General features: G+C 40.9%; 1 protein-coding gene across 1 annotated transcript in view; it reads right to left on the bottom strand.

The window, feature by feature from the left end:
• Positions 1 to 2,549: 2,549 nt before the first annotated feature.
• The window catches only part of ARHGAP10 (Rho GTPase activating protein 10), a 162,117-nt gene continuing 145,176 nt past the window's right edge, over positions 2,550 to 19,490 (bottom strand). The window contains exons 21-23 of the mRNA XM_074155219.1: positions 14,365 to 14,496; positions 12,828 to 12,919; positions 2,550 to 3,363 (exon numbers count right to left, since the gene is read on the bottom strand). Of these exons, the coding sequence (XP_074011320.1) occupies positions 3,275 to 3,363; positions 12,828 to 12,919; positions 14,365 to 14,496 (313 nt within the window). The 3' untranslated portion in view covers positions 2,550 to 3,274. The remainder of the gene's footprint in view (positions 3,364 to 12,827; positions 12,920 to 14,364; positions 14,497 to 19,490) is intronic.

The following is a 19,490-nucleotide window of genomic DNA, read 5'->3' on the forward strand; positions in this document are numbered from 1 at the left end:
CCTGATGAAAAACTGGGCATCAGACAGAAACCTGCCATGAAGATCAGCTGGGACAATGACAACCAACATTCAGCGGCCTGAAAACCCCGGGGTTTGTCACCCAGCAGAGTGAAAACGCTGCCTGGCCGAGGCACAGAGCTGCACACTGTCCAGTGATTTAACACAGCCTGTAAATTCCTACTGAGCCCAGCTGGTCAGGAGTCTCAGCTTTTCCATTAATTATTCAGCAAACACACATTCGACCTTAATCCCCAGGCTGAGGGATTCGACCTCTGGCCCCACAGTCACGGCAAGGCAAACGTCATTTTGCATAAAAAGCACAAAATAGGGTTTGGTTTTTGTTTTGTTTTGTTTTTTTTTTTTTTAATTCGCCCTCTCTAATTTTCAGCCCGCGTTACGCATTCACTACCACGAGTCTCAGCTTTTGAAAACTGACAAGTCCATGCCCCTACGCACAGTGACCAGCACGTACCAAGGGAGGGGGAGCCCAGCCGGAGGATTTAGCTGAACCCGTACCCACAGCCGTGACATGAGAGCAGTTCACTGTGAGGGGACAGAGTCTGGCCGAACCGACAGAAAACAACCACGAGAAGAACCACTCCCACTGCCAGGCCAAAAGAGAAGAGCCCTTCCACCAGCTTTCTCCACAACCGATTCCCTGTCCTCCTTCCTGCCTCAAGTTAACAGTGCGTTCCTCTGCTCTTCCCAAATCTACCAGGCCGTGGAAAAAGCCAGACAAGAGGCATGCCCTAAGGCCCAGCTTCAGGAAAGAAAACCATCTCAAAGGATGGGAAAAGGGGCCTGACTTTCTTTATATGATTTTTAATTTCTAGCATCCTTTAATCCATCCTTTAATCAGTAGGAGGGCATCGTTTACAGCACTGTTCGGCAGCGAGGGTGAGGAATGAGATGTGCCGTGGCTACTGGGCTGTACAAGGCTGTACTCGCAATTAGTATGACGGGGCTGACGTAGAAAAACCGTACGGTGGGTAGCAGTTACCACAACTCCATTCCGAAGAGGCAGCGTGGTTAGCCTGAAAGCCAGATCTGATCTGGCTCAGCTCACACCACTGCCTTTAGACAACGTCTAGGACGTGAGAAAGCTTGGATTAGCCTTACCTCTGCTCAGCGTATCATTTCGTAGTAGAAAAGTTTTCGTCTTGTTTGGGTTCCGCGTGGCTCCAGAAGTAACAGGAGTCTCAAAACATCTCACCTAAAGGCAAATAGGGTCACAAGACTCGATGGAAGAGACACTAAGTCTTTTATTCCTTCTCTATATATCTGCCTTTTTAAACCACCTCAGTTAAACAGGAAAAAAAACCCCAACCAAACCAAACCACAGAGCTACAGCTGAGAAATACATTGAGAATCTTGGAAGACAGCGGCCAGAACAAGATCACACACGCGCTGCACGTTTAAACCAACAACAAAACAAATGGAAGCGACTTAAAAGAGCTTGTAAGCTTCAAGTTATCACAGCTCCGGTGTCTGGCGAGTCAGCATACCTAACTGCCGCTCCTACTAGGCTAATACCAAAGGTTTACCTTCTCCCTCTTCTTTCAACATTTTCCACTTGATCTCCTTCACAGAAGTCCAAAACTCATCATCTTCAGTGCTTGGGTCACTTAGTCACCACCCCAAGACAAGAATTGCCTACAAGCTGTACAGCAGAGAGTCACTGCTGAAATACCGGGAGAATCCACCAAATGAAACTCCTCCAAGTGAGGAGGTTTAGTGCTGGAGAGCTGCACTGACTTGGCCCACCGTTGCTCCATCTGGAAATGATTTGTGCATACTCCAATGGTCTGTGCAGGCTGGGCAAAGGAACAAAATAATGCTACGGAGTTAAATCTTTGGGGGGAAAAAAGCCATCCCAACCTTAAGGCAGCATTAACCATTAACTGGTTTACTAATCACATTAGTTAGAAAAAACTTGCAAGCTACGTGTATCTGCAGTAAATGACTCAATCCAGAGTCCCATTTAACAAGCAAGTGAGCCTGTGTCAGCATGTCATCCCGTCATATTTTCCTGCATCCTCTCCGCTGCCTCCCAGAGGGTCTTGCTTGAAGGAGAGAAAAATACAAAGACTAATGATAAATTGCACATAGCTTTTTCTTTTTTTTTTCTTTTTTTTTTTTTTTCTTTTTTTTTAAATAATCACAAGGCACAGATTTGTACACCAAAAGATTTCTGGAAGGTTTTTCTATGACCACAGATAACCCTCTTACTACAACTTATGAGGCAGCTACTTGAGGATTCTGATACTATGAAGTATCATTAAGACCTTCCAATTGACAATTACAGGGGAGGACAAAAGGGAAGCTCAGGGAGGAGCTAGCCCGAGAGACAACAGATAAAACGCAAGACGCCTCCAGGATGCACAAGGATCACAGCCAGAGTTTCGCTTTTCCTTTTGGCTTGAGCTTGCAGAGTTGCCTATTTTAAGTAAGGAGCCTGCGTGAGGCTGACTGCATACAGCTGCCAGTAATTATTTCACATCGTAACTTACAGAACCAGAGCAAAATATTCTCCAACGTAGGAATGACTTAGGTCAAATAGCAAATAACGTTTTATTTCATTTACAGTGATATTTTTGAGTAGTAAAGGAACCCCGGCATATAGGAGCCTGTAATAAAAGTTCATGTGTCTTATCTTTATAAAATAAATGAAATCATACACACAACATAAACGAATGTGTTCTTTGAAGACATTTGAAAAATGTCATGTCTTTATACCTATTATTTTACTTACTGGTGTCTGTTCCATACTGTCTATTCCACTTGGAAATATAATTTAATTGTCGGCATGATAGCTATTTTTATCCAACAGTATTTTCAAAACCCAAATAATATTCTGTTAAAAATGCTGGTTATCAATGCATAATCTCCAGGACACTAAGTTTATAAAAATCTTCTTCAACTGATAGTCGAATCACAGATCAACCAAATATTTGACTTAAAATACTAGTTATCTTGCAAACAAACACACCGCTACTGCTCTTTACAATTGAAAAAAGCACCCTATTAAAAAATTAACCTGTCCCTCCATCCCCCTTTCTTGTCGTCCCGTCCCTCCCCCCCCACATTCCAACCCTTAAAGAATCTTTTTTTGTAATTCATATTTGGCAACACTTAATGTCTTTATACAGATTAGGATCTTCAACCCATAGTCAGGCTCTTTGTTGATTAAAAGCAGTCACAAAAGTAGAGAGAAGTGACTATAACAAAAATCCATGGATACCATGTACACCTTCTTGGCGTTCAATGCACAAAGCTATAAAAACTGAACATAATTTTGTGGAATAAGTCCTCTCTTGCCATTTAGCGTGCCTTCTAGCCATCCTGGTTCTCTGGAAAATTGCACTGCAAAAGAAAAGGAAAAAAATTACTGCGACTTTTTATGCTCGAGTTAGTACTTTTAGCTTTAGCTCCATGACACCAGGCAAAGCATCCATACGAAACATCCAGACTCCTGCAATGACCAGTTTAAGAATCTGGCTACGAAAGATGAAGAGGATGATGAACTCAAATACTTGCACAATATAAGTGCTCAAACTATCTTCTGCAAAGAATACATGGTGAAATAATAGCTTTTAGGTACAGGAGACTTCATTAAGGAAACAGCTGATGGAACTTAGAACGGGTTTATAAAATAGAAAAGGAGGAGAAGTTAGAATTTGTATCAAATAGCGGGAAACAATTTCAGTAGCTGGGGGGCAAAGCAAGACCAAAACCACCTTGAGCAGAGGTGATGAATCTGGAAGCTCCGAGCCACAGAAAAACAGCATAGGACCTTTCTCTGCATGAAAAGTAAGCACGTAAAGTATTACAGGGGAAACAGAAATGAGCCAGATCTCACTCCAGGTATCATCTCTTCACAGAGTAGAGCTGCTATTGGAAGAGACCAATGGACAAAATCATTCCTCTGGTTAAATCCTCTCTCTGAAATTCAAATACATAGCGCTATTCACAGAACACGAAGGAAAGGCTTGAATGACACGCCACGTTCCTTATTGCCACCCTAAGTGTTCAGCAGTGCTGAGCCCAAAGGTTATGCAAGAGTATCTGGGAATCTAAAATAAGAAAAATTTCAGCTCAGACTCTAAATGCCCCACAAGTTATTCTGTGAGCAACAGAACTAATGAAATCTGGCTTCCTAGATATATTTTCACCACATTTGACAGGAAATTAAAAAAGAAGCATACGCCTCGGGTTTTTTGGAAAACAGGCTAAAAAGTCCTCAAATCCCCCTATCAAATTTCTTGTAAGAATATGATACAGGTATCTATCTACTTACCTATGTAACCGCAAAATCCCACGCTTCCAGTGACCTACAATATTCTCTACCCCATTAATTTATCCTCACAGTGCTTCCGAGACAGACATTATTTAGGGAAGAGATCAGACAAATGCTGAAACATGCTGCCAGCCATGTCAGTGCTTTATTTAAAACACATTAACACATTGGGGAATGTGATATTTGTAGCCTCTACGAATCAGGGAAATAACAGTTAAGAGAGCACAACATGTTAAGTCTCACTTTCAAAAGCATTGTAAGGCTCTAAATTTGAGCACTTAAAACATACTTTCCTCTAGTTTTTTCTTTGTGTCCTATTATTGTCAGACGGAGAAGCTAGAAGCTGTGCTCAGAAACCCCGGTTTAAAACAACAGCGATACCTCCAAGGAATCCAGAAAACAAAACTGCTTTCAAATGATAGCAATAGTTTAGATTCAGACCAAAAGTCTGGGCTTGTATTTATAAAGAATGTTTGACAGAAGATTCCAAAGGAAAAAAAAAAAAAAAAGAACACCACACAGCAAATTACCTTTTAGAAAATTATGCACAGTCACTTACATTACTATTAGTAATTAGCAGTCCCTCCTCTCCCTTTGTCATTTTTATTCCACAATTACAGAGTACACGTGCGTTTGAAACTGCATCGCTGACACCACCAGAAACCTCCCTCCAGCAGCTCCACCGCAGCGGCTGCAATTCTACCCCTTCCAGCAGCTCCAGCAGCAGCCAAACCTCTCCCTGAAGCCTCCCATGGCTACGGAGCACATCTGTATTACAGGAAACAAACTCCAAAAAAAAAAAATAAATAGAATGACAGATTGGGAAGAAAACAGCTAGAAAACCTTGGAAAAAGTTGGAATTTTCTGCTTGTCCTCTGGAGCTCAACCTCAATTTCCATTAGAGAGAGGACAGATAGTACTGGCACGTGGGTGTCTGTCATGCCGAAATTTACTTTTCCCTAAAATTTACCCAGGGGAGGAAATGCTCAAACTGTGCCGAAACACTTGGCTCAACACAACGGCAAATTTCAAAAGAAATATTTTCTAAACAAGTTCGGTAACGTAAGACTGAAGCCGGCACACTGCAGCACGGTCACAGGTAACGCAGGATGGCCGAGCAACTGGGCTCGAGCGACAAGTATCATATTCACCCCCGAAGATTAGACATCGATGGTACAAACGGAGCTCTGTGCTTGGGAAATCAAATATCGTACGTGTACGCTACACGGCCCAGGGCCACGTAATTTGTTAGCAGAAGTTTCTTGTAGCCTCTACGAAGACGGAAGAAAGAATTAGCACTGGGATTACATGCAAGATCACCGTTTCTAGAGATCAGCCTTTTTATAAAAGAAAAAAAAAAAGCACCAAGAAGTAATTCTTAATATTCAGCAGCGGTGGCAACCCATATTGGGTAAGACACTTCTGCCCCCATTCAAATCACCTTGAGCAAGAAAGGTTAAGATGCCCACATACGTCGCTGACTTCTGTAGGCAAATGATATTCACGGGGAAGCTGTCCGAACGTAAAGCTGCATTAAGCTCCAATGATCCTGTTTTCTTTGCTAATCCGTTTCCAAAGTTTAGTGTACAACAGCATTCATTGCAAATAAAAACCACTGCACCGCACAAAAGACATCTTGCTATCGTGCACGGCTCCTCCTAAGCCCAGGACACAGGCTATTCCTGAAAAAATACCCTGCTTAAGGGAAGACGTTCCATAGTGTCCCCTTTCTGTCATTTCTTCTCCGTCAACGATTACAGTTCTTAGCACTTTCTCAGGCCTGCCTCATTTAAAAATACCTTGCTGCAGAAACCACAGATTTGGCCTTAAAACTACAACTCATTATTGGACCAAGCAGCCCATAGGAGTAAGTCTGATGTTGCCTAGGGACAGGAGGGGAAAATACTTGTAGTGTAAAAGATACAGAGAACTAAAAATTAAGTATTTTCGGCAAAGTTTAACACACGTATAGCAAGACTACACAGCAAGGCCAGCCTAAGAACCACCACCAAAAGCCATCACACCTCTGGGGTCAGGGGAGATAGCAAAAAAGTTGAGGGCCCAGAGTGGGACGGCAGCTTCCTCAACACCTGCTGCAAGGCCATTTCAGCAGTCTCACGCTAGCGGAGGCGAAGTGTAGGGAAGGAGAAGGTCTGACCATCAGTAATGATGGCGAGCGCCACGGAACAATCATGCCAACTCAAGTGGACAAACAAAATCCACAGACTCTCAACTTGCAATGAGATCTCTAAGTAAAAGCTTTTCCGATTTCATCTTATCAAGAAACACAACAAGGTCAGCTTGGCATTTGCAGCATTTCTTCTTACTTTTGTGTGTTGTCTGTAGGAAATAGCTTCAATATTGCCAATGTTATGATTATCTAACTGCAAATACATAGAACTTGCAACCAGCCTTCCCAGAGACTCAATGCTATAAGCAGACCTTGTTCTGCTTTGGCAGCTCAAAAGTTTCACAGGTCTCAACTACAAATGAGACCAAGACTCTTTTCCACAGTGGTATTATAGAATCACAGAATCATTCAGGTTGGAAAAGACCCTTGGGATCATCGAGTCCAACCATCAACCCCACTCTACAAAGTTCTCCCCTACACCATATCCCCCAACACCACACCTAAATGACTTAAACGCATTCAGGGATGGTGCCTCAACCACCTCCCTGGGCAGCCTCTTCCCGTGTCTGAATTCAATAGTGTGTCTGAAATGTCAATAGTTCATAGCCTTGGTGCCACTGACTTTAGCAGGACTGAATCAGACACCGATTCACACTGATTTCCACGCCTTTGCGGAAACTAGCTGTTTCAGGAGGGAACAGAAACGGGGGAGGCAATCTAACATGCATGGTGCCTGGCACAAGAGGGCCTCCCTTTCTGATGGACCACTTTATCAAACAAAGCAGCTAGCTACATAAATGAGGACGGCATTTTGCGGCAACAGAAATCTCACCGCTAAAACCACTACACCACCACAACACACTTCCACATAACTCAGTCACGCTGGCCAATTTTTCACTGAGAAATTAAATTAAGGCAATAAAACGTGCCTGCAAGCCCGCCGTGTTCAGAAATCCCTAGGGGGTTTTGAAACAATCCCTGTGGGTAAAGTTGACCACAGAAATACACAAATATTTAGCGTGCTTAGGGTTAGCATGGAATTTGAAATTTAAAACCTCGCTGTTTCCCTTAAGTATGTTGTGAGAAGCCGAATTATCCCATGGGCAGGACACAGGGTTAGGAGTCAAGGGGTCTTCCTGACCTTGTTGAAGATTTACTGTGTGACTACAAATAAAATAGTCTGCCTATAAGGGCTCAGGCTTGTGAACAAAAGCAAACACACTGATACACCACGACAAACCAGTGAGGGTGGAACTCGGCTTGAGACTTCCCTATTTAGCAGTGTCTAAACTCCTATTACAGCTGGTAGAGATCTAGTCGATACAATGGAAAGAGAGAGCACCCAAAGAATAATTTGGCTCGCTCTAAAACAGAAGCGAGTTCCCTGTGCTACAACTCGGTGACCTGTGTATAGACACTGAGACTTGGGGTCTTTCTCCTGAGTTGATTCTCATTCCACCTGGCAGCTGAACCTCACTGACAGTCCCAGGCACACGCCAACTACAAGGTAAGACGCATCAGTTTAAACATCTTCCACGTTGACGTTTCTCTTCCAGAGACCACTGCTTCCACAGCACTGTTGGCAGGAGCAAAGTCCGACCGGTTAAGGTCAAACTACCTTTGGTGACTTTTTAAAATTTCTAGCAAAGTCCGTAGGAATTCGGTAGTGCTCATCTGGTGCTTTTTATCGGTGAAGTGACTGTAACTTTCAGCAGCAGTTTGAGGTAACTACTTCCAAATGGCCCAGAGGTATCTGAAAAGGAGAACATCTGTCCACAGCCTGTACACTCAGTTTCCCCAGGTGTAAAATGGAGATAATTAATGCACACGAGTGTTTCCAAGTGCTTTGAAATCCACAGATGAAAGGTGCACAAAGAAGTAGCTTTACCCCCATTTTTACCTCAACAGAAGAATTACTTGCACATACAGTGCAATGCAGTGTTTTGGGAGCACCACTTCTCTTTGATGTAAATCCTTCATTTGTCAGTACCATAAAGAGAAGGAGTCCAGAAGCCACAGCATGAGTAAGAGGGAAGAGAGTGCCTTGGAGTCGAAACCAGGGACAATAACTAAGGCTGGCACTTTGTTACACTGGGAAAGACAAAGGAATAACAACCGCTGTGTGAACGTGGCTTTTTGTGTTCCTACTATGCTTGGTAGGGACAATCGATGCCACACCTTTCCTGAGGAAAATGACTATAACAAAACACTTTCTCAGTTTTCCCCATCATTTCTCTGCCCTAAACCCCAATTTTAAAAAATGGTAAAAAGCTTCGATGAGAGCTATCTTGTCAAGTTTTCAGGAACTGCTAGTAATACTGCCAAGGGATTTTGTTGTGTAAACACCATTTATGCTATCTGAAATACTTCTCCCTAGTGAAACTCCCATTTACTGACTTCTAAGCAGTCTCTTTCAAGAATCAGAAATTTAATAACGCTTGGCTCCGAGGCTGGCAAGGTTTCAATGCCAGGCAGTCTGATTATTTTTTCCATGATTATTGGGAATATCTGCTTCAACAACAACAACAACAAAAATATACAGCCAGCATATGTCTCTCACAACCTCAGATCAAACTCTGCTTCTTCCCATATGTGCCCTTATCCAGCTGCAAACTCTTCAAGCTCTGCCTCTAACCACTTGAATTATATTGTTATGTGCTGTCAATAAAATAGCCTGTAGCAACTGGGAAATAAAAATATTGGCACAGCCTAAGGTAAATTGAATTGAAGATTTATAAAAAAAAAAAAATTCCAGTGGATATTGTTCAGATTACATTATTCATTTTCTTACACAATACAATTAAGTAGAAAACTTTGCCTTTTCTTTTTAACTTACCAGATGGCACCTTAGCGTTTATATTCTATGACACTTTAATGGAAAGACTGTGGGATTTGGGGCATCACAACATAGATGCAATATTGAAAACACTTGAATATGCAAATGTTCAGATTCTATACAAATTCCTATCAGGTGATTCCTTGCCAGTCTGTAACACAAGCAGGTTTGGGGTTTTTTGCCTTTAGAAAGAGGAAATGGAGACAAGAGTAAAGGTTAAACTCTTAACTTCTTGCACCAGTATTACGTTTAGCAGCTATGACAGGTGCAAGACTGTACTTCACTAAATGCCATTATCCTGTCTCAGGCTAGAGCAGCCAGAAAGATTCATCCAGGATAATAACAGATAAGAGAGAACTGCTGCAATCAACATCTATGGATCATGAGAAACGAAAGAGAAAAAAGACCTGGGAAGGGAAATGAAAGAGAAAAGGAAACAAAGCAGAAAAGAGAGGGAAGAGAAAGGAAAAAACTCAACAAATAAACAGTAAGAGGTGAAAGAGGCAGGATTAGAAAAGTGAGACAGGCAGGGTGGAGAAAGGAGAAACAGATAAAACCTTCACTAATGGCAGCAGTGCTTTTTAGTAGACATTAATTTAACAGTTACTTTAATGGTTGATACTAGCTGTATGTCAACTTGATTGATGCGTTGTCACTTTGATAGTTAAGGTTATTGGTAGAGCGGCAGAATTGATGTATTATTACTTTAATTCTTCATTTGGGGGCTTTATTAGGGCATATGGGAATTTAAATTGAGTAACTAAAGAACCTGAATTGATTCACTGGGATCTGATCCCAGCGTAGACACATGGGTGCCCAGTGCAAAAAGAAAAGGCCAACGTGAAGGCATTTCAGAGGTTTCAAATATGAAGACTGGTCTGCACTTTTAATGAGAATACCTATCTATACTGACAGAGCCATCCATGACATAACCCACTGGGAAGCATTATGGAATGGCCATTAAGTTATTACATGCGTCCAGTTACAGCCTTATTACTTGCACGGTCTCCTCCTTTCTTTCTGCCAATCCACAGCCTACCTTAGGCTGAAAGCCCTGCAGGGCAAAGACAATGCCTATAAAATAACCAGGATACAGTGGAATAAACCAATGCAAATATATTTAAGGAAATGTGATCTTTCCCATTGGAAATCTGCAATTAGGTGTTCAAAAGGCAATCCACGTAACCTTTTCCCAAGCTTCCAATCTTATTTGTACGATGATACGGAAAAAGTCTTACAGTTGAAACTCTAAGTCCGCAGCTGCCAAAGAGTCGAATTCCCTATTTGTTCTTGAAAAATCCAAATCCCTGTGTGAAAAACTCAACTGAGGCTGTAATGCACCAAAACCCTGGTAGCTTTGCCGTAACTTCTAGCCATCTCTTTGCACAAGAAAAGAATCTTAACATTGCTCTCGCACAAACGCGTGACACAGAAGGAACTGCTTCTTGAAAGACCTTCTTGTCCCACGCCAAGACAACTGGCGTGCAACCCTTGCCGTTCTGCCTTAGAAATGCCTCTCTTCTATGTATCAGATCTTTTCCCCCATGCACTAGATTATTTTTTTTTCCTCTACACAATTTTACGTCTGCTGAAGGTCCCTATCAGTCATGTTTTAAAAAACTTAAATTAAAATAACTGGTGTTAGATACTTTAAAAAGAGCAATCATTTAGCTAATTCATCTTTAAAAGGTTTCCCACCTAACTTGATTCAGACGTGATTTGCCTGCAAGGCAGCTCTAATAGGAAACACCAAGTATGATTTTATAAAGTGGGTGCTTTAGGAAAGAACCTAGTGGGGACCCCAGACCACCTTACACTGCAGAAAAAAGCAGAACTGAACTCTGGAACAGGCTTACTATTTACTTGTTTGGGATGAGGCAGAGGACAAGAATGTACTATGCTCTACCTGCTTTAAAATAAGCATCACAAAGGACGGGATGTGTGATTTTATTGTTGTTGTTATACATGCAAAAAAAAATAGCAAGATTCTGCTGAGCTTCCCATTTGTTTCAGCTCATTAGACAAATTAAGAATGTTCTACTGGGGTTGGGCAGGACAGGATGAAAAGCTTCTTATTTATGAGAAGAACTTTCCCACACACACTTTTGATCCAGTGCTAACAGAGTTAACAGGGTGCATTTTGGGAAATATAAGACATATTTAGTTAGCTTTTTAATGCCTGCAGGTTGATGTCTTCCAGCTGTTTTAGACTGTGTACTTTTCTCTTTTTCCTGCTGGATGTAAACTGGGAATTTGGAATGCTCCTCCTTCATTGGACATCCAACCAAAGACTCTCACACGTGGTATTTGAATGATCGGGCAGTACACCTCCTAAGTGCATTTGGTCATGCAGAATTAAATACCACTTTCCATCTGGAAAGCACGTATCAGGTTTCTGACCTGGTGGCAAAGCTAAAAGCTGACAATGGATGAGAAGAAAACAGGCATCGCTGCAGAATTCCCAGATTCTTTAGAGGCCAACATGCCTCTTACTACCCCCCTGCATCTAGATAGATGACCGAAATACTCACAGGGTTCTTTGGATGTAATTCTCGGATCACTTTGAATCCCTTAGTCTGCACAAAACATGGCTGAAGATTTGGCCAAACTTAGGAGTCTTCTGACTTTTAGTATGAATGCAAATTTTTTATCAAGGTCTTGTAACAAACAACAGTCTTACAGTACTGCTGCTATGAACTAATTTCTGCTTAGAATTGTTATTAAATTGCATTCAAGTAACAAGAATTGACAAATTTGTCCAGGCCCATGTTGAGCCATTCCATACCATCTCTTATAATAGGAATTACCTTGGGATAGAAAGAAACTATGCATCTTCAGAGTTTGTATTACAGTAGTCATTGGCATAAGGTTTAAAAACTAAAACCATCTCTATCAGCATGAAGTCCCTGTGCAGTTGCTGAAGAGTAGAGCCATGGAAGCTCACTGAGAAGCAACACAGTCTTGAGCACAGGAATCACCTTCTGGATGTTCACATGTAATAGTATATTTGGGTCCACAAAAATCTTTAAACACAGGCCTCTATTCTGCACCTTAGTCACTATTCCTTTTTCTACAAGCACATACACAGACTAAGGCACCCCTTGACCCAAAAGGTAAACACTCCCTTTTCTCTCCTGCGATCACCTGATTTACCTGGAGCTCTGCTTGCTTGAAAATCCTTAAAACAAGTTAATAGGCTTTAAATGAAAGCCCATATGTTATTTTTACAATGATAGGTCACATTTTAAAAAATACAGTTTCATAGGCCAAGAAGTTTTTCTCTATCGCCGAATAACGTTTTTTGGTACTACAGCACATTTAAACGCTGATGAAAAATTAGACCAATTGAAAGTGTCTACTCATCAGAAATCAAAGGCATTGCCTCACAGTGCTAAGTATATGCTAAGTAGCTTCTGCGTACCAGAAATCTTCTACGTCACCAACTGTGTGCGATCAGCAGCGTTGGCAGAATAGCAGTTAGGCTTGTATTTTTATCCAGAGCCATTTAAGCAGTATTGTCAATTCGTTTTTCATTGCTTTATATTTACTCAAAAAGTACTTACCATCTTCAAAAATTGCTCCTATCTGAAATGATAATTCCGAACTATGTTCTGCTTCGCATGAATAAACTGCTCTTGCTTTTCGGTGGGCAAGGCTGAAAAATGAAATTATGAATTATAGTCTTTTTTTGACTAGTACGAAGACACTCTCCTTTCTCAACCACTCTCTCTCCATTCTTATTTGGAGATGACTAGAACTTTAAACATGATCTCACATGCATCATTACAGGCTTATAATTCATACACACAAATGCCAAAGCTGAAACTTCACAGCTTACTGTTGGCATTTCTGAATATCAAACTCCCAACTTTATGCACACTTATTTTTATGATCATTAAACTCAACTTTCAACTACAGTTAAAATTTTGCCAAGTGCTAATCAGCAATGAAATCAATAGTAGGCAAAGCATACCATACTTAATTTATCGTTAATCATCGTTATATCTTCTGAAATGTGTCTTCATGAATCTTGCAATTCAGCTTTTCACTACCACTCTGCAGAATTTGCTTTTTATATTTCTTTATGATACAACATTACTAGACTACTGAACGTACTGTTTTGTCCTAAACACGGTAAGATTTCTAACATTTCAGGTTGAGGTGTTCTCAGGGTGTTCAGCCATCAATACGAATTTGTCCAAAGTACTCATTTCTCCAAGTACCATAAGCAGAGATCTTCGAATATATAAGTATTTTTGGCACATCTTCCTTAATCACGCCTTTGCTAACTGACAGTTTGCTGCTGCCCAATGATGCTTTGTTTAGACACACCACCCACACCATTAAATCATCTTTTGTTGAGCCCAGGCAACAACAACTACACATAAAACATTGGAAAAGATTCTCCTTGCCCCGAGGAACTTGCAGTCAAACATACAATGCAATTCTGGTGCAAAATGTGACCAGTAATGGGAAACGGAATTTTCTTACCAAGTGTCGGAAAGAATTAATGAATATACTCAATTACTTTAATTAGAAAAATAAATATAATAAAACTTCAAGGAAAAAGCTAAGATGGTGAAGACTTTCAAAGGAAAAAGGGAAAATACTTTAAAAGATGGACAACAACATGGAAGGAAAAACAAGATGGAAGAAAAGCAGGCCAGAAGAGTGAAATAAATTAATGAAACCAGAGAGACAGGTAAAGACACGGGAGAGTCTTTCAGAGGCAAGAAGGCTAGGTTGAAATCTTAAATTTTAGGTGGCTACGTAGCCGTAGGTGGCTACGGAGAAGAAAGAATCTGTATTTTAAAACACTGCAGTAGAGACGCTATGAATTGACCACTCAAATCAAAATCTGCTTGTATTAACCAACAAGCCACTGGCTCAATCTGGATGCTTTCTACAAGAAAGGTGTTCAAAGGAAAGATAAGACAAAGTAGACAGTTATATTATTCTGTCAAAATCACTAAGGTTGCATTTCTTGATTTGAGATAATTGTTCCCATACTGCAGAAGACATGAATTAGCTATTTTTAAAAGCATACAGAAAAAAAGGAGGCAAATAAATAACCAGCAAAAGTTGAAGTGTACATCATACCTTTCCACTGCTCTGTCACTCCCAGTGGCAGGGTTAGAGAAGAAGAAAGCGGGTGGTACAGTATTTGTGGCAGCAGGGTTAGCAGTTGGAGTATTCATCCACGAGACCATCGATGGGCGGCTTTGACCAGGACTAAGAGGAAATATATTCAAGGCAGAATTAACAAGGTGAATAAAATTTCTTTCCATACCGAAATGTTTGAATCTCTATAGCTAGATAACTAGTTAAATTCTCAAATTCAAAACCTGTAACAATGTCGAGCTGCTTTTGCAGACGTGGACATCATATGATTCCGCATTTCCTCCTGGAAAGTATTTCTCCTACATGCCCTACATCCTAAGCTAAGACAAATTACCTGAGATGTATGACATAACCAATAAAAAGACAAAACTCCACATTCCTTATCTAATAAAGACAGATACAATGAAACTGCATATAGCAGGCTATTATTCGAGCTGCCACTTTGCCTTTACACGTTTTGACGAATCTATTTAAAAAATCTTCTCAGTGCTGTACTAAGGCATGTATGACTGGGAAGATTTGAAAAAAAAGGCTGCAGCTATTACAACATTGGGATCACGACGTTGGCTCTGGATTGAGATCTCATTCGCATAACTGCGTAGATACTGCCTCAGTGGCTGCCCTCATGAACACACTGTTCAAATATGTATTAAATTAATGGCTGAACACATAAGTTGCCACAAGAGGAGAAGAAATAGCAGCCAAAGGTAAAACTTTTATTAGTCACTGAAAAACACACAAAGTCCGGCCCAACTTAAAGGACGTTCCTAATTTTACACCTTGAAGAACTAAAGTGTTCCAGCACCTGAAGGTTTGCTTTCCCTACATGGACAAAACAACAAACAGTCCAAATGCTTAATGTCAGCATAGCTTTGGAACAAAGAGCTGGACTTCAAGCAGTTTCTAAGCAGAAAGAGAATTAAAATCATTCACACGCAGCTTTCACACAGGAACCATCACTCAGAAGTACAGACTTAACAATACAGCATTTATCAGTTGGTCCGATTCCAACGTTAACCTCTTCGTTAGCATAAATCTGCAAAGTACCACCAAAATCTAGGAATCCAGTCGAGAAGGTTTTTGTGGGGGTGTAAATGCACACCTAATCAAGGTGGGTCGACCAAAAGCAAAAAAGGGACCAACAATCACCCCAGTTATAATTGTAAATGAATGAAAGCAAGCAGGAAACCTAACTTACATAGCTCATTTTAATCTTCTTGTGCACTGGGACGTTTAATTTCCAGAAGAAGGATCACTAAGATGGTTTACAACTAAATTCAACTTTTACAAACTGATTTTCCTAGCCAATATATCTCATAGTCGTTCTAGCAATTACATTGTTAAGCAGACATTTATTTTGATTATTTATTCTTAAATTTAGTACACTGTAAACTGGTGAACAGCACATTCCTTATTTAACAAGACAACAGTTTTTCCTTTGGATCTGTGTCAGGCAGCATTTGGATGAAAACTGGAATTCACAGTGTATGAAAAACAGCATTCTACAGTTAATTCCACTCATAAAAATGAAACTTAAATGTGCTGGAATCATAACCAGAAAGGTTTATCAAAACATGCTCTGCTTTTAAAACTATCACGTTTACCAAATAAAGGAAGGAACCGTATGTAGTAAACTGAATGACAAGCTGGAGTGTGATGACTGGAAACATATTTCACGATTAACTTTGGGAAGGGGACATCCAGCCTGCTTCATCACTTCCGAATTTTCCACTACACGATTTTTTACATCTTCCAATAACTACATACCTTTGAAGATGAGCACCTACATAATTCTGGGGTTCACTTTTCCTTGAACTTGTCCTCTTCCCCCCATTTTTATCTAATCATTGAAAAAATTTCCTCAGGTAAAGCAAAAACCTTCAGCTAAAAGTGACTTCATTCAGAGAAGAAAAACAAAAATTGAACATCAGCATTTGTATTATTTTCTGTAAACGCTAAGGATAAAAAATTCCTTGATGCTACTGTAAAGTTTATAAAGTTTGCTAGAAAGTAGATTATTTCTCCCTTATTCTGCACATAATGTATATGTGCAGAATTAATTTTAACTCAGTAACATAAAAGGTAAACCTAAGATAAAAGTTTTTCAAAAATGTATTAAAAAAAAGTACCCTATTTGCACAGACTAAACTACTACAGTTAAAACGTGACATTTAAACAAAACTAATTTTCCTTGTGCTCTTATTTATTCAATTCAAATCAATTCCAACATTAAGACTGGTGTCAGGCACATTTCTTAAACATGTAAAACTACAGAAAATATTAAAATAATATTCCAAGTATATTGCCAGAAGCGTATTACAATGTCTCTAATGCAAACTAATCACGAGTCAAGAATATTCTACCAAGTGGTCCTCTCTAGCGCATACCTCTGATGTGTTCTGTTTATTTTTCAACAAGTAAATAACAAAAGCTCCCATTTATTAAATATTTCATCGAAATGCATGATATGAACCTATGCAACTTGATTAGCTCTAGAACAACACACGCATGTAAGACACAGGATTAATGATTTCAAAGCAATACTCAGAAGAGAGAAGACACAAAAGATACCCTCCGACCCAGGAAAGCAACGGTCATTCGTAAGAATAGTTGGAGTAAATGCCAGATGGTTTCTCACTGAGACTTGGAGAGAAAAGAAAAAGGGAAAAAAGAAGGAAGGTGTGCTGGCGTGTTTATTTCTCACATTGCAGAGACGCAATCTATCAACTGGTAAGACTACACACTGTCCTTTACCAGGCAGCACGATATAAAAGCATGTAAAAACTGGCAGGTTTTCTACCAATTCTGAACCACTCCAACAGTTCTAGGGGAAAAACACTCCAGAAGTGCAGGTACGTGGAGGGCTGGGCTGTTCCTTCCCCCACTTCTTGATGAATTCCCTTAATACATTTCAGCTGGAGTGAAAGCACTGCAGCACAGCTCCTGAATTCGCCTGTCACCTCCAGCTCCGGGTTACCGAGCGAGAGATCGTGATCTTGGATCCAGCAGGGGGGAAAAAACATTTTTCAATAGCAAAAGTTTCACCATATTAAGAAGAAGAAGAAAAAAAAAATTAATAGCTTTAAATATTAAGCACATTCTAGGATTTCAGGGAGGGGGTTATTTACTGTACTTGGCTATCTCAAGAACCACTTAATTTTATTATTAAAACAGAAGGTTTTACTCAATAGGAAAAATCAGTTCCAATGTTGTGGTGTGTAAGCAACAAACTGCTGGATTTTATTTTGTTTTTCTTGAAAAGATTCTTGTGATAGAAAAGTTACCTTGCTATGAAGCTTTGCACGCCCTGTTTATCGAGATGATGATATATGAGAAAGTATTGCGTAGCTTATCATATAGCATCTCAACTTTTAAGAAGGTATGTTGAAGAAATCCTTTCTCCTAAGGGCTAAAACGAGGGCAATGCATTTCTTGTGGGAGGGGGGGGAAAAAAAAAGAAAGCCTGATATAACCATATCTCTTTGAGGAAAAAATGCTATTGTCTGACATAGGGAACGTTGGGAGAAGGAAGGGGGGGGGGGGAAATGGCCTTACTGAAAATAAGCTAGAGATTTTGTACTGATATTCCGAAACAAACTCCTGAAAACAAGATTTTATTGGATGTTTATCTGGCTGGTTCCTAAGGTAACACAGCTAAAGAGCAGCCTCTTATCTTGAGAGCGAGGAAGAGACTCTGTGAAAAGAATCCACGCTGCAACTCTTCAGGAAAAAAAAAAAAGAAAAAAAAAAAAAGGGTTGTTTCATAGACGAGTTTGGCAGCCCCACGGCTGTCGTATCACTGCGTCTGGCTGACAAACTCAATGAGAGTGTTCTTCAAAGGTTTCATTATAAGACAACACAGGACACCAAAAGGTGTCGGCTATTTCTGATTCAATATGCAATCCAATATTCTCCACCACCAGACAATGATCTTCCTGCATGTAAAAACCCTGACGCCTTGGCGAGGTGAGGAGCAGGAAAAAAAAAAAAAAAACACAAAAACAAAAAACAACTGTGGACAAAATTCTAGGAATTGTCATAGTTGGAGCAAAGCTGCAGACAAAACAGGGCAGAATTTCCTCATCCGTGTTCCCTCTGAAAAGAAACTCCACCCCCAAAATCTAAAGTATGTTAACGTGCACACAACATTCCCGAACCCTCATTTGTACAGAACACACCAGCCAGCACTGAAACAGAGGTTTTGTTAAACTTGGATTGTGAAGTCTCAGTGAAGCGGCTAGCACCTTAGTGAAATGATCTTTCACGCCAGCCTAGCAAATCTGAAGCTAACGTCTGTAGCAGCTGTCCTAAGTTAAAGCATTTTTAAATGATAGTTCACAGAATCACAGAATAGAATCACAGAATCTTCATGGTTGGAAGGGACCTTTGAGATCACCAAGTCCAACCATACACACACACAAAAAAAACCAAACCCAACAGTCTCGGGCACTAGAGCATGCCCTGAAGTGCCATGTCTACACATTTCTTAAATCCCTCCAGGGATGGCGACTCCACCAACCTCCCTGGGCAGGCTGTTCCAGGGCCTGACCACCCTCTCAGGAAAGTCATTCTTCCTAATATCTAATCTAAACCTCCCCTGCCCCAACTTCAGACCATTTCCTCTGCTCCTGTCATTATTCCCTTGGGAGAAGAGGCCAACACCCACCTCTCTACAACCTCCTTTCAGGGAGTTGTAGAGGGCAATGAGGTCTCCCCTCAGCCTCCTCTTCTCCAAACTAAACATGCCCAGTTCCCTCAGCCTCTCCTCCTATGACTTGTTCTCTAGACCCCTCACCAGCTTGGTGGCTCTCCTCTGGACACGCTCCAGCAGCTCAGTGTCCTTCCTGTGGTGAGGGGCCCAGAACTGAACACAGCACTCAAGGCGAGGCCTCACCAGTGCCCAGTACAGAGGCACCATCACTGCCCTGCTCCTGCTGGCCACACTGTTCCTGACACAGGCCAGGATGCCGTTGGCCTTCTTGGCCACCTGGGCACACTGCTGGCTCATGTTCAGCCGGCTGTCCACCAACACCCCCAGGTCCTTTTCTGCCGGGCAGCTTTCCAGCCGCTCTTCCCCAAGCCTGTAGCGTTGCCTGGGGTTGTTG

This window comes from Numenius arquata, chromosome 10, assembly GCF_964106895.1.
Source record: "Numenius arquata chromosome 10, bNumArq3.hap1.1, whole genome shotgun sequence".
Classification (NCBI taxonomy): Eukaryota; Metazoa; Chordata; class Aves; order Charadriiformes; family Scolopacidae; genus Numenius; species Numenius arquata.